The sequence below is a fragment of the Cataglyphis hispanica genome, chromosome 5, assembly GCF_021464435.1.
Source record: "Cataglyphis hispanica isolate Lineage 1 chromosome 5, ULB_Chis1_1.0, whole genome shotgun sequence".
NCBI lineage: Eukaryota > Metazoa > Arthropoda > Insecta > Hymenoptera > Formicidae > Cataglyphis > Cataglyphis hispanica.
Genome location: NC_065958.1, coordinates 2,402,159 through 2,417,820, shown reverse-complemented (window position 1 = coordinate 2,417,820; position 15,662 = coordinate 2,402,159). Strand labels below are relative to the sequence as shown.

Genomic DNA, 15,662 nt, shown 5'->3' with positions numbered 1-15,662 from the left:
AATTCCATAGGCTTATCTAACGGATCCGACTGCATTAACCATCTGATATGCGTCCAGTGTATATAGAGGAACACACCCATCGTTCTCTGAACAACTCGCGTTAATGATAAATAAAACACATCATAAGGGCCGTCTCCTTTCTTCCGTCTGGACATCTAACATTCGTCAATTTTTAACGCATGTGAATGTGTACGCAATTTAACATACATTATTGATATTAAGATTGATGTCTGCTACATCAATCTTAATATCAATATCATTTTTTTTTTTTTATATTCTATCATTATTTTCTGTGTAACAAAAACACAACGCCGTTCTTTTTATCTCTACAAATTGTTCGATTATAAAAATATTCATCGTTTCTTGCATCAAAAAAATTATCTTTTTTTTTAAAAAATGACACGGGAAGGTGAACAGAAGGAATTCCTTTGAAGAAAGGAAAAAAACCACGACCTGCCTCTAACTTGGCGCTGATCTGCCCTCTCGCCTGCATCCGTGCCGAGCATATCCCGGTAGCGCACTTACGTCGATACGACTCAATCAAAGCGTCGATTGACAAGGAAGAAATTTCCATCGTTATCTGTCGACGCATCGTCGATTAATTCTCGACGAGTTCTGCTTGTGGGGAAGGGGGTGCAAGAGAGAAGGGCGATGGGTGTCAGTTTCTCGTTGACCCCCTCTGGGGGATCGGGGCATGCATGCCTTGGACGTGCCCCCGGACTCAGTCGAGCCATTGGGCCAATTAAGTGCGACGAAGATGCCGTCATCGCGACGAGGACGATCACCGCGATAAGCGCCGCGATCGTTCGATTTGATTCGAAAAGAATTTCGTCGCGTGGTAGATTTTTAGATTAGAATCTCTCATACGCGGATGCGTGTTCTGAGATTTTAGATAAAGTAAAGTGCACGAGAAAGGTGCTGAAATAGATTTTAATCTTGACAAATAATTTGCAGATGTCAGACAAAATTCCGCGAGTCATTATTTTTTGCAGCTTTTCATATTATATCGGACAATAAGAGGGATCCTCTTTAAAATAATTTATCTAAATATTTCGATCTCGTTCCATCTTATTTTAATTTGCAATATAAACGTACAATTTTCTAATTATTCAAATCACCGGAATTCGATCGATAAATTTATAGATTTGTTTAAAAAAAGGCTCTTTCTAATTAAGCACAGAAAATTTTCAAGATTTTCCCAGGAACAGCAGATTTCGATTAGAATTTCCACGTTATAATAGATATTGATGCTAAAAAGAATGTTTTTTTGATTTAGAATCGAAACAAAAACTGATGCAAAAATTCCAATTTTATTTGATACTTCTGATCTGTATCTTTATAAATTTTTCAATTGGAATCTATGATTCTTTGGATAAAAAAAAAAAAAAACACTAAATTCCAGAAATTTTTCTTAGATTTATATTATATTCTTAGAATATATATTATTAAAAGAGATTAAATTTATACTATTAAAGAAGATTATAGTCTTAGAATGTTGAAAATATATTGAGTATAATTTCATACATTTTATATCTTTCCAATTAAATTTTAAAATTAAAAAAAAAACGAACCGACTTTAAAAAGGATTCATATTCTTGAGATTTCGTACAATCGCGTTACTTTTAACGATTATATTATATATAGTTAAGAGTTCCTATATAATTTTTCGTCTTGTTACATCGAATAATTTATGTACCCTAGTGTGGAAAATTTTCCGTCCTTATCGACATTATTAAATTTTACATTGTGTTGCTTATAAGTATCGTGTTGCGTCATGATGAATAATCTATTTCAATCGCGTTACACACATGACGTAACGCGTGCCAATATATTTTCATTAAATCAGGTTGCATACGCCGCGTTTCGTTTTATCGACAATCTTTTTGGCCCTCTATTAGTGTGCGAGGCCTCTTACCTCTTATATCAATTTTATCAAACAATTCGTGCGCAATATATATATATATATAAATTCTCAAGAGAGATTACTAATGTATCACACAAGGTACTTCATCATATATACATTTTTTCTGTCTCTATCTTTTTCAGTAAAATGTCATGTTAACTAATATTGGGCAAAGTCCAAATTACAGAGTACATGGAAGAAACAAAATATTTTGCATACACATTCGATTAACATATATTCACGGACGTTACATCAGCATTAAACAATTATAATCAATTCACCGCGATTAACAATTGTGGAAAGCCAAAGTTTAATGTCGCATACAGTCGACATTCAGATTTTACGGTATTTCCCCACTATCAATTATACTGCATATAATATAATAATACAATTGTTAGTGGCAGCGCCGCTCGCGACACAACATCGTTGTATGATTCCGTTCATTAAGCGCTCATTGTTGCGTGATCCTTTAATCCGCATGATTTCGTCCCTGGTGGGACGATGGCCGAACAAATTGCGGTCTGATATTTCAATGTCAAAGACTGAATCGCAAATATATATCGCGCGAAAATCTTTTGACGGGATACGTTATTATTTATAATATGACATATTCAATTACAGTTTGAGAAAAAATAATTTTTTCCAAATATGAGAAAAAAGTAATCATTTTTCGTAGTTTCTTGATTCTGATAATTTGGATTACAACAGAATTTTTCCTGTATGTTATATACCGTTATAACATAAAAAATATTATCTAAATATTATACTAAAATATTAAAAATATTATATAGTATATTCATTTTTTTTCACAACTTTGATCACACAGTTTCTCAAAATTTGATGAAGCAATTTAAAATTCAGTATTTAGTGTAAAAAAACTACGGGAAATAATTTTTCTCTTGTATATTTTTTAACTATTACTATTTAGTTTAATTATTATCGCAAACGCGGCTCCCAGGAAGAGCGTAGTCGCGTTATCGCCAACTCGCGATATTTTCAAGTTCACCAGAAAATAAATTTTCCGACGTGCAAAGTAGAAGTAAAACTTTTGCTACGTACATCGATAGTCCGATGCCATTTCTCACAGAAGGTACATAATATTTTCACGGCGATGATAAGTGTTTCGTTCACGGACGATCGCAAATAGATTCGAGATTGAGATATAAATCGAGGGCTTCTCTCTTAGAATAACTCATTGAAACGGATGGGATAAGGTATTCCAATTACGGAGAAATACGCGCGTATTTCTAACCACGCAATTACGGAATGGCGATACTTATAATGATCGCGTGCAATGAGAGCATTGTGTGCATTAATTGTCTGAGCGTTCGAGAGAAGCATTGAGACTCCTGGTTCGGTTCCTTAATTAATTGCCTTGGGTTATTAATAGATTCGTGGAGAGTCAGATTAGCCTTTTAAGCGATAGATCGTGCTCGCGCGTGGCGGTCCAACTACGACTCGAATCGATTGATCAATACGAGAAGCGCGGAAACTTCATTTGCATATGCTTTTTCAATACGGCTATACCGTGTTCAAAAATTCACTGCTAGTACTAGAAATCTATAATATACGTTCGAGAAGAGTGAATTATAGATTTCCAGTACTGATAGTGAATTTCTGAATATGACTTATATCATAAAAAAAAACAAACAAAAAAAAAACGGCAACTCTTGAAAGATGGTCATATCCAAATTGTCATTATCAGAATAGCCATTTAATAGCAATTAAAAAGCAATTAAATAGCAATTAAATTTTATGATGTCGCAACAAAATAAAAAAAAAATGAAAAAGTATCTAAAGTATATAATACAATATCTAATGCGCGTGATTATTTATTCACGAAATATTATTTCACAAGTGGTTATTATTCTTGACAGTTTAAATTTTTAAGCAGAAGGAGAAATAGCCAATTGGACCCTAATTGTGTTAATAATCTAGTCATATGACCTTTTCCGCGAACATACAATTACCGTCTTTGTTTCGTCGATTCGTCGCAGTATCGACCAGGCACGAACGAGGGCAAAAATTGCTTTAATTCTCGCGGAAAATCCTATTACGAGTTACGAAATCGATTGCACAACATGTACAAAAAATTCAAAAAAAATTGTCTTAACTGGCGACTTTCTTATTTATTTTGATTAGAAACGTAATGAACTACTGATGGAATTATTTCATCTTCCTCGAGCTAATTTTAGTTCTGTTTCCGAAATCTCTATCGTGATTTACATGCAGACCTGTTGAAATCTTGACGGATACTTTTTCTTGTTATTAACAAAAACATTAGCCGTCCGTTAATCCTGATCAATTCGCCCGTGATATTATACAATGACTAAGAGGGATGGGGGGAGAATGGAAACGATCGGAAGGAAAAAAGGCTCGTAACCGCGCGAATCGATGCATGCTCGATTGCACGAGCGACACGTGCGAGCCGTCCGTAAAACCGCGGCCTTTTCTCGTCGGAGGAACGGAATAGGTCAAGTTCACGGTTAGCACAATGATAACGCGGGACGATACTGTATCTTCGCATTACATAAGAATAAAGTAAACGCGGGCAGGCGTGCATCGTGATATAGATCTATTTGAGCGATTGTATCGATAATTATTAAATACAAAGATGTATAAAAATTAATTATTCTAATAATAAATAATGTTTAAAGCAATCACGTCTCTTGTCGAAAAATTGTAATATCGAGTAGACTTTGAGTAAGAGAATTTTAACTTGATTAAGGAGGATATACTTCATTAACGAGATATTTAATATTAAAACTTAATAAATTATGTAAAAAATGCAGCTGCATCAAATTTTCACATTCGATAAAGAATAAACTGAAGAATACGAGATAGGGAATCTTGATACAATCGAGGTGATTCCTCTTTCAAAAATAAAAGTACAATGGAATGTTTTCGTACTTCGTTTTCGAACAAAATTTTTAAAGCTCGAAAAAATTTCAAAAATTAATAACATTTATTATATAAAAAATTTCATATTTACACGATTGTACTACATTTCCTGATTCTTGCTAAAGCAAAATGCACAATAATCATAGCATATTGTAAAATGAGGAGCGACTATATTTAGCAGTAGATAGCGACCATGTACAGATACAGCGAACGAGAGAGAAAGAGATGACAAAGAGTGCCAATTATTTTCTAGAAAAAGATTTTTTCACACGAGACCATTTGTTTGACACAATATGCACGATGAATTCCAACTTTATTCTTTACAATAGAGAAGAAGGAACTTTTCGTCTTATACAATAAGAGAATTATTCTCTTCCAACTGCGACTTGTCAAAAGCCGTGCTACTTTGTGATATATCTTGAATAATGAATCAAAACTCATCATGTGGCAATCATTATTGTAGAACGTCTCACCGCCGCGATAGCGAATAGAGAGAGAGAGAGAGGCAGAATAAGAAGATAATAGTTCGCGCGCAATTAATATTCAACTAACTCACGTTACTCAGCATCGTGCAGACTGCGCATATTCAATAATGTTTTACGTTTGTTCAATAATAATTCTGCTCAATATGCAGGCGAGGTTCTAACGTTTTATGGCAATGATAAATACATGCGCGAATACATTTGCGAATGACAAATTGCGTACGAAAGATACACTTGTTAAGTATACATATGCACATGTTAGGTTGCGTTTCGTTACGTATGTTTCGCGAAATTTATGATCTTTTACAGAGATGTCTACGAGTCTCTTAAAATATTGAATTAATATTTTTATTTAACGTCTTTTATTTATTTTTTGCAGAAATTCCTCCTTTTTCGACTGCACGTTACATCCTATGTATTTTTGATTTTATATCGAATTACCAAAATATTTGATATTGATAACGAGAACCAAAACTTTTGATTAATCGTTTGCCAAAGACAAATCGGTTCACAATTTTGACTATTTATTTTTATATTCTTAATATATTTTTTTTGCGGCTTGATATATGTAATTCTTGAACAACAATATTTTTTTCCAATCTCGATTAGCAAGATTTTTATCACGCTTAATTTTCTTAGATATATAGATAGATAGACTGCACTTAGATATACGCTTAGATAGATTTCCATTAAACATATTAAACAAATGAAGCTGGATACCGGTCACGTTTATATTTTGCATTCGAATTTTACTTACAAATGACATAAATTAGACAGATGTTTGTATTTTTTCACCGTAAACACAAGGCGTAGTATTATTTACGTCAAATCAAGTTAATCAGATTTGATGAATAATCCATAGATAATCACATTAATGTAGAAAGGAATGTGTTTGTGGCTCTTTGTCAATGTCAACTTTAAATATTTCTATGCATTTCCGGGTTCATGCACGCGCTTATTTTTGACCTTCGCCCCTTGCGACAACAACATAGGAAAGGTACCGGCAGAAGACTCCGTTTAAAGTTGTTAGAAAAGATTAGCAAGTGTTTTCGCTTCAACTACTTCAAATAGATAAAGAGTAAAATATTCCATTGTGCTCAAAGGGGCGCAAAATCACGCGTGATCGGAAAATTTGACTCATTTATAAAGGAATCTTTTATTATTATATCTATTTTATTATTATATATAATGTGTAATTTTTATATATAAATTTTATATATAAATTGTGCTACAATAATTATAAAAAAATTTGATAGGAAAAATGTAACAAAGATAAAAGATTCTGTGTTATTTATGTCAATTTTTCCGATACAATACCGTGCGAATTTATCATAAGATAAAAGTGCATCAGTTTTTGATGCACCCAAATATAATGCACGCTTGTCAAAGTATAATTATAATTTTTGGATTTTCTCGAAAACTTCACGCTTTATTCAGATTACATTACGCTGATGTTAATGCGCTTTAAAAGCGGGAAATGGAAAAACGAATGAATATGAATAGCTTTTTGCGTGTTGTGTCGTAGTTACTTTAGAAGTGTGCTTTACATGGCAGTAATGATCGTGAGACAGACTGTGCATGTTCATTCCTCGATGATAAGGAACTTTTTCACACGATCATCGATATTTTTCCAATTTCACAGCCGCAGTATATCGATCCTTGACAGGCACAAGTTTCGCTTCCTCTGGAACTGATTATCTCAAAGTAAAAATGGTAAGATTTTTCCTAAATATCTTGACAAATATTCGCGTATATTAAGTTGTCCACGCTTATAACTATTTATATACGCACATAATTGCTTATCTATTTGTTTCATATGTAATTTTTTAACTTTTCATAAAAAGTTGTTTTTAAAAAACAGTAATTACATGCAAAATTGCCTTTTGCATTATTCATATGCAATCATATTTTCGATTTAGTATTTTCATTTAAACTTTTATTATGTCGCGATAAATTGATTTATAAATGAGCTGAATCACATTTACAAATACATTTACATAATACATTTTACAAATTAAAATGACGTTTTTAAATTCAATTTAAAAAAAATGTTTATGCAAATTAACATTGAATATCGGATAAGACTCATACCGTAAAGTGGTATTTTAAATGCCAGAACTCTTTAAATACAATATATATATTTTGCTATTATCAAATTTAGAGACTTGATAAATCTGACGCGACAAATCGCTCCGTCTGTGAATATCTTATTGTTAATAGAATGCAGCCATTCGATCTGCATGTTCTATAAAGCGTATTGCATTCAATGTGCAATGTTTCGCGGTGTACAGTGGCAAATCGTAAATACAGAATTGATTAAAGCGAGACGTATTCTTTGAATGGAATCGTTCCAAGTTCAGCTGGTGGGGTTGCGGGTGTCGTTTGAAGACCTTTGACTCTCACACTTGAGAGTCCTCGTCCTTCTTAATATAAAACGTCATCAGAATAAACACTTCGAATCGCTCACATGCGTGTTTGTATCGACAAAATATTTTAAATAATAAAATTAGCGGATGCATTCGATATGCGAGATATTCGAGATTATATGAAGCATTAATATCTTTTGATAAAACAAGAGCTAATTTGATTTCTCTTCGCGAAAATTTTGATAGAGTTTGTGCCCTTATTTTTAAATATTTTACAAGATAAATATTCTCTAATATATTCCTTTTTTTTTTTATCGTAATAAGGTATAATAAAAATACTCGCTTTTTCGTCTAGTGATACAAATAATGATGCGAATCGCGAAGCTATGAATAACTAATTAAAGTTACTACTAGCTTGCACGCAGACAACGTATAAATGACTTATACATACATCGCCTCTAAGCCAATTACTTTCTTCCTTCAAAGAATTTGTACAGGTCATAAAGTTCCTTCAAATAATTGCTAGTAGTGACTGTGTATTCTTGGTCGACAATAAATATAAATGTATAATATTGTCGATAAAAACAGATTGCTCAATCATTTTTAATAAATTACTAAACCATTATTAGCATATCGTACGTGAAATTTAAAACAGCTGCAAAAAGAAAATCATAGACTTGTCTTCTTCTGCTTTTACCAATCAGTTCGCGGTCGTGGAAGCCTTTACCGCTGATCACAAGCGAATTTTTATACTTCCTCTCGTTAGAAACAGAGGAAATCTTTTGAAATCGCTCATTAGCCCGACAATTCGTCGTAGAAAGTTTCAATGTTAGCGTAAACAAGTGCACTGAAAATACTCGGTAATTTATGGTATTTTTACGAAAAAGAATTTCAATTCTTCTTCAATGACAGAAGATGAAATGACGAAGATGAGCCCGACGCATGCTAAGAATCGTGAAATTTATATATAAAATCAGATATAATAATAACTAATAAAAAATAGATGTTATATTTTTATTAGTTATCATTGTCAGAGTATAAACAATTAAGTAGAAATACCCGCGCCTTAGCTCTTGTCTGCCAGTATTCTCACTTAATTGTACTTACAACGGTAAAAGGAATCACCGAACTGCTATCAAATAATTTATTTATATTTTCAATTATTTCTATTATTTGTCATATTAAAAAAGAAGAGACAGAGAGACAGTCCATTATTTTAAATTTATTATCGTTATTTCAATTATTTATATATTATAATAAGTTATAATAAATTAGAATATATATATATATATATATATTATAGTATATATTATAATATATAATTAGAATATATATTATAATAAATTATAATAAATTATAATATTAATTTTAATATCGGATTTGCATTTAGTAATTTTTATCTAATCTTTGTGAAAAATTCTAATCTAATCTTATTAAAAATTTAAAAAATAATCAATAGCTTCTTCGCATAGTCATCCCTTCATCAACTTTTACAATATATTTCTTTTAAAGGGTTTAAAAGTTCTAACAATATATTTCATTCTAAACAGAATAAAATCTTTCTAGCACAGAACAGCTGTAATATATGGCAACCATGACATTATAAACCACAATTCTTTCTTATAATTTTAATTTTAAATCTTCTAAAATTGTGACGAAATAGAATACTTCGTATTCAAGCATATAAAAAAAAAAAAAAAAATTCGTTTATTCTTCTTCTTTTGGGAGATCTTCTTTTTACTCTTATACATCATATGAAATCAAATAACTGGGATAAAAAGAAAGACATAAAGTTTATACACTAATGATGACTTATACGTCAAGCCAAAAATCGTCTATTTCAATCGTAGGACTTTAAATAGACATTAATTGTAAGTACGAGCGTAAAAAGAACCAGAGATGTAGGAGGAAGGAATGATTTGAGACTTCTACGGCTCTGGATGTGAAACGAAGAGACGGAGAAGACAGGACTGGCTACTGCATACATGGCCGAACGAGGTCGAACGTCTCGAAGCTTCGACCGAGACTGCGCCGTCTCTGAAACCTACCTATCTACCTCGATGAGCATTCCGGGACGAAAGACGACGAATGTCGCTCGGGCCCTCACCACGCGTTTCGTGACGCAATCCTCTAATCAGTAATTATGCGGAGAATTATGCGCAAACAATTCATATTTCATATCCATTGCAAATAATTTCGCATCATCCTCTGAAAACAGAAATTTTTTTACGTGCATAATTACTCGATAGAAACGAAGACGCTTCAGCTAATTATCCGAGCACAATTTCCTTACCGAGTTTACCGCCAAGCCTTTATATATTTTCAAAATTGCCTTAGCAACATCAAATAAGATACTTGATCTTCAGAAGAAAATATCGTTACGAATTTTAGATATTAGAGGCAATCTGTAAATATTTATTTTAAATTTATTTTGAAATTTAATACATTTTTCGATTATCCTAAAAAAATGCATGCATGCGTTTTGTACGTATATTTAAAAAAACAATAAATATCTATTAATTCATGTTCTGAATAGAAGTAGATTAGCTAAAGATAAGTTTCCGATAAGCTAAAACGTAATGGAAAATAAGCTGCGCAATGATAACATCATTAAAAATTACAAAATAAACCTCTAAATGAGAAAGACAAAGAGTGTGGCATATTTCGCAAATTATCGCGTGAAATATTATTGTATAATGATATATGTATATATATAACGGTACAATCGTTAATACAATATGAGTACTTTTTGTTAGTATCTCAAAAAATATAAAAAAGTTAAAATATAACACTCCAAAAGTAATATTTTGAAATAAACTTTATGTGTAACGCGGCTAATATAAACACAGATGTTCGCACGAAAGATGATAAAGAATACTTATTTTAGAAAATCTGTTCCATTGAGATATTATCGGAATTAAAAACGTATTATTTTAGTGACAAATTCAAGATTCGAAACGCGGAAAATTCATAGTAATTCAAAATAAATTCACGTTGCATCCAAGGGCGTCCGCAAGATTTTTTCAGGGGAGGGTGGAAGGGGCAAAACATAAAATGTCACTCGGATCGATTGAAACATATGCTTTAATATTTATATATCTTTTAGTATTAATGTATAATAGAATTATAATTCTTTTTTTTTTTCATTTTCCAAGGGAGGCATGTGCCAGTCCTTGTCTCTTTCCCTCCTCCCCTTTGCGGACACTCGTGATATTGCATCATGTATTTTCCAAATTATTTCTAGTAATAATATAAATATAACGAAACTAATTTTATATGTGATCAAAAAATTAAAATGTTCTATCTTTTATACGAAATCGCCAACAATAAATACATTTACATTATTTAATAATTGTCATAATACGCGATTTTATTTTTGTTCTTATCATGCCGGCAAGATGAAAGGAACATCATTCCAAATGTTTTTGCAGTTTTACTAACAGAAGTAGATTTGTTTAAGAACTTTGTTGAGAACTTGAAACAAGCCAGAGCCGGTGAAAATCGCATCAAGATTTCTTCATTCGCGCTGATTAAAAAGAATACATGTATCTCTCTTTTCGAGTAGTTTCGCAAAAGTTGCTTTTCATTTTCATCGTAGAGATAAAAGAAAACATTTTAGTTTCGCGCTGATGAGCGTTAATGAAAAAACTTTTGAGCGAGTGCAAACTGATTTAATGTCAAACTCTTCCCCTCCCAAGATTTTGTGTCAAATGCTGACGCAACCCGGCGCTTCGTTCTACAGACGAAACGTGCCTCTGGTATTGCGTTCTCCGGTGTAACTTGTACCGTATGTCGGCGTTATGTCTCACCGATCTGTAATAATTTCCCGGCGCAGTCGCGCGTCTCTCCTCCCTCTCTTAACCCCTTTGATCCCGCCGCGCCGCGATGCGGCGCGTCCATCCCCAGACGCACCGGAGCGCGAGAAGGCGGCGCTTATATCCGCAGCGACGTGTATATAAAAGAGACAAACCCCCCGAACCGATTAGCAAAGTTCCCCAAAACACACGTAACACACCATACTTTTCCATGCCGACCACGTTTTCGTGAGACGATCGACACGCGAGAATCGATCACACGAGGTGCAAATAATAACAAATCTGCATCCGTTGTGAAAACTACAAGCGAGGATAAACCGATATCTTTGAACCCAGTTCTCGAACAACAGCCGGATCATCATCAGGAATTTGACGTCATCTGTCATCACAACATCAAGTCGCAAGCTAAGCACAGACGGAGGGCATCACATACGTCGTCGAGATAAGGCAGTGACATACAAACGGATAACATCTTGCAATTACGAGACAGAGAGAGAGAGAGAGAGAGAGAAATTCGATCTCTCGATCATCCTCGCAAAGAGGGATCTGCGGGACCCCCTTTTTCCCGTAAACGAAAATTACATCATATTTCGAAGTCGGTATAGTGGTGCGATATAGATAGCAGTGCACGGCGTGAAAATACGGAAAATTTTCGAGACAAGAAACACGTCACATTTTCAGACACCGTCTCCTCGCATCGCACGTCTTTCGAGGGTGCGTAATACAGGGTCCCGCGTACACCGGCGCAAGGCTCTCTTGCACGCACGCACGTACGCCGACGATAGATATATAGTATCGAATGCGATCGATCGAAAGCGTTTACGTGGGAGAGAAAGCGCAACGACGACGCATCGCTTTGTCAAACGTCACGTTCGTTCCGTCACAGCGCAGCTAGAGCTAGTATCCTATCCGCTGTCAAAACAGAGCCACGTGTGAGCGTGTCTGACTGTACATATCGCACGCACGTACGCGCGCGCTCGCACGCACCTGCGTACATCACCTACACACGCATTCGCCGAGCGATCGACGCGCACTGCACGCACCGGCTGTTCATCAGCCGTTCATCGACGAAGTGAGAGAGTCGGCGCGCGACCTCTCCGCGTTGCATCGGCGTCGCCCGCGAGGGGCACAAGCGGAAGTAAACTCGACTCGTCGGCGAAAGCGGCCGATGATTTACGGACGCCAAGGTTCCCAGACAATCACGATTGTACAGAAATAAGGCCGACACACACGGTATCCACGAGAAAGTGTGAGAACGTGAACGACCATCCGTTCTCTGTCATCATCGTCAATCTACCCCTTCTCGTTATCTACGCGCCGACAAGATGCCCGGCTCCCAAAAGAAGAGGCAGATGATGCAGCCATGGCCCCTATGCCTGGCGCCCTTCGCCAGAACGAAGGTAAGATCACCATCATCCCCCGGGCACAAGATAAATCCGCGTACACGAGCTCCGCGAGTTCGTTTTCTCTCCGCGGTCGCTGTCTGATTTTCAGAAGCCGGCTGCCGGTTTTCCACCTCCCGTTCGACGACAGTCACCCTCGCTCGCTCACTCATTGAACCATCGGGTACATGTACACACACATACAATCACTCTATTTCTCTCTCTCTCTCTTTCCCATTCTCCGTCTTCCCCACCCTTAAGCCTCTGGAAATTTCCACTGCACTGGCGGCGGGCAGGCGTCTGCCGACTCGATGGCATGTCTTTTCTTTTTTTTTTTTTTGCGGCTTTCCGGTCGCGAACTCTCTTTTCCCGGTCCCCCTTCTTTCTCCCTCTCTCTTCCCTTTCTTATGCCCAAGTTGCATCGTTATCTACGGATTTTGGCTTCTTCGTCTCTCTTTATCATCAAGATCGCGATTCGCAAAATTTAAACCGTTAGATCACGAATAATAAATAAGGGAGAGAGAAAAGAAATAAATCTTATTTTTTTTCTTCAATTTAAAAAAATATAAAGTTAGTTTATACAAAACTCTAATATAGGAAATATATTGCTACATTAAATTAATATATAAATTTATTAAATTTATAAGAAATATTTTTAATTCAAAATGTGTTTTCAAATTGTTCCATCACACACAAATAATTAATTAATTGAATCTTTACAATCTATAAAATTTTTCTATCCCAATATAATTAATTCATAAAAGTTGCGACAGAGTGAAATGAAACATGTATACAGTACGATTAATTTATCTCATAATTTATTTTCCGTTCAACGATTCGCGATTCTTATCCCTCTTGCTGATTTTTTTTGCTGTTATTTTTATTTCGTGCCTGTAATTCCTAATTATCATTTGGAAGAATCTATATTTAACGAGAATCGCATAATGGCATGTTGAGAATGTCACGGTCTAACGATTCTCTCAATCACGAAATCGCGTTACGATATTACGTGCTTTCGCATGGAAAATTGCCCGATGTTTTACGTTATCACTCGCATCGATTTTAAAGCCATATGAAGGCTCTCTCGAGAAAGATATTGATTATTATTCGTCGAACTCGCCGTATCTCTCCGTTTGCAAAATCGGCGACAAAATACACGGATAGATATATAAATTGTTGTGGAAAAAAAATCAGTCTAATTTTGCCGAATCCGAGAATTTTCGATAATTATGCAAACATCCAACGTGCTACTCGAACTGTGCCACTCGACATAACGAAAAGTAAACTCTGAAACGCGAATCTAGACTCACTGAAATTATACCGATTTCGGATTAAAGGTTACGCTACTTTTCGATACCTGATCGTGAGACTTCGCCATTTCAATCCGCAATCCACCGGCTATTTCGCGGCGATTTTCACCGGTAATCGCGAAAGATGACCGAACAACGTGCCTCTCTTGGCATATGAGTTGTGCAGCTCTCTTTGCGGAAATATCGATCGGTATGCGCGCGCATAATATAGGTAAAGCCGATGCACATACCCAGAGTCAGGTGGAACGATAATAAATTATTTAAAAAACAACGTAAATCGCTGTTTATTCGGATCGTATGTGGGAACGATTGTACGATATACGACTTAAAAAAGAATTAAAAAGAAAAAAAAAAAAACAAAGAAATAAAAGTTGTTGATTTTCTGTGTAGGAAAATATCGGAGAAAAAATCATGACGGGAGTCATTCCCGAGGTATTTACACAAGGGCGCGTGATATGCACTCCGTCTGGAGTTACGTAATGCACACGACGAAGGAAATTTCCGAAAGTGTTGAGTGACGATGCGAATATTTTTGATTTTAAGATAAAAGAGACAAGGAAAAGTATGGAAGAAAAAGATGTTTTTCTACGCTTTTAGACTGAGTAGGAAACTTTTTTTATAGGTTGTCTTTATCAAGCTCACGCAAAATCGTGGAAAGGCGTTATTTCGCATAACGACAATCTAGTTTTACTTGGACTTTCTGTACACATGGTTTGAAAATAGATGACACGATTTTAAGTAGGTGCTCCGTGTCACGAGACCCGTCACGTTTCATTGAGAAAGATCAAACACGCGGATTTGCTAAATTAAAATTCGAATGATTTTCGAGAATTTTGTGTGTTGCCACGGAGTAACCAATTTAGAATGAATCTTTGATGAAAATTGTCGACCAGTCCTGGGCTTTATACGTAACTAAAAATATTTATTGATTTTTTACTTAGCTTTCATTTCATCTTATTTCCTATTTATATCTAGTTTTTATGTAAACTTATATAAACAGGCACAAATAATATATTTTTAAAGTATTTCATTCTTTTTGATTTCTAATCAAATAACATCAAATAACATTTTAATTAATCTATTGTCAAATATATCTAATATAACAAATAATTATATATTTTTTTAACCGATATATATTTTTATATATAATTAATAAATTAGATGATTTAATAATTTAATTAAAATTTAATTATTGAAATCATAAGGAATTGTCTTTAGAGTAACTTATTGAAATATGAAAATAAATCAGATTAATTGCATCACTTTTTGCTTTCGTAATTAAAATAATAAAGAAAATTGAAATATATTTCTTATTTTTCCTATTGCAAATAATAATAATAATAATTGCCCAGATTCTTGTTGTAGCATCATCAAGATTATATTCCGATCGCCGTTCACCTCGAACTCTTTTTTAGGATTGGATAACCAGTCATTATGTTCATAGATCACCTTCCAGATGGCTCGGTGTTTATCTACCTAAGGATACAGTATCGAAAGAAAAAT

General features: G+C 34.5%; 2 protein-coding genes and 1 long non-coding RNA gene across 5 annotated transcripts in view; 1 reads left to right on the top strand and 2 right to left on the bottom strand.

Annotated features, from left to right (window-relative positions):
* The window catches only part of LOC126849739 (RING-box protein 2), a 52,339-nt gene that overhangs the window by 6,065 nt on the left and 30,612 nt on the right, over window positions 1–15,662 (bottom strand). The window lies entirely within an intron of this gene.
* LOC126849737 (facilitated trehalose transporter Tret1) overlaps window positions 6,976–15,662 on the top strand; it is a 30,400-nt gene continuing 21,713 nt past the window's right edge. Inside the window, exon 1 of one of the 2 annotated variants that reach the window (XM_050591888.1) lies at window positions 6,976–6,999. In XM_050591888.1, the coding sequence (XP_050447845.1) occupies window positions 6,997–6,999 (3 nt within the window). In that variant the 5' untranslated portion in view covers window positions 6,976–6,996. Of the gene's footprint in view, window positions 7,000–12,628; window positions 12,868–15,662 lie in introns of those variants that run through there. The other variant, XM_050591887.1, reaches the window with a different exon arrangement.
* LOC126849741 (uncharacterized) lies at window positions 9,341–11,513 on the bottom strand. Its single transcript, XR_007687446.1, has 3 exons — window positions 11,094–11,513; window positions 9,946–10,057; window positions 9,341–9,860 (listed from the first exon to the last, which is right to left on the bottom strand). It is a non-coding gene; the product is annotated as an uncharacterized LOC126849741 (long non-coding RNA).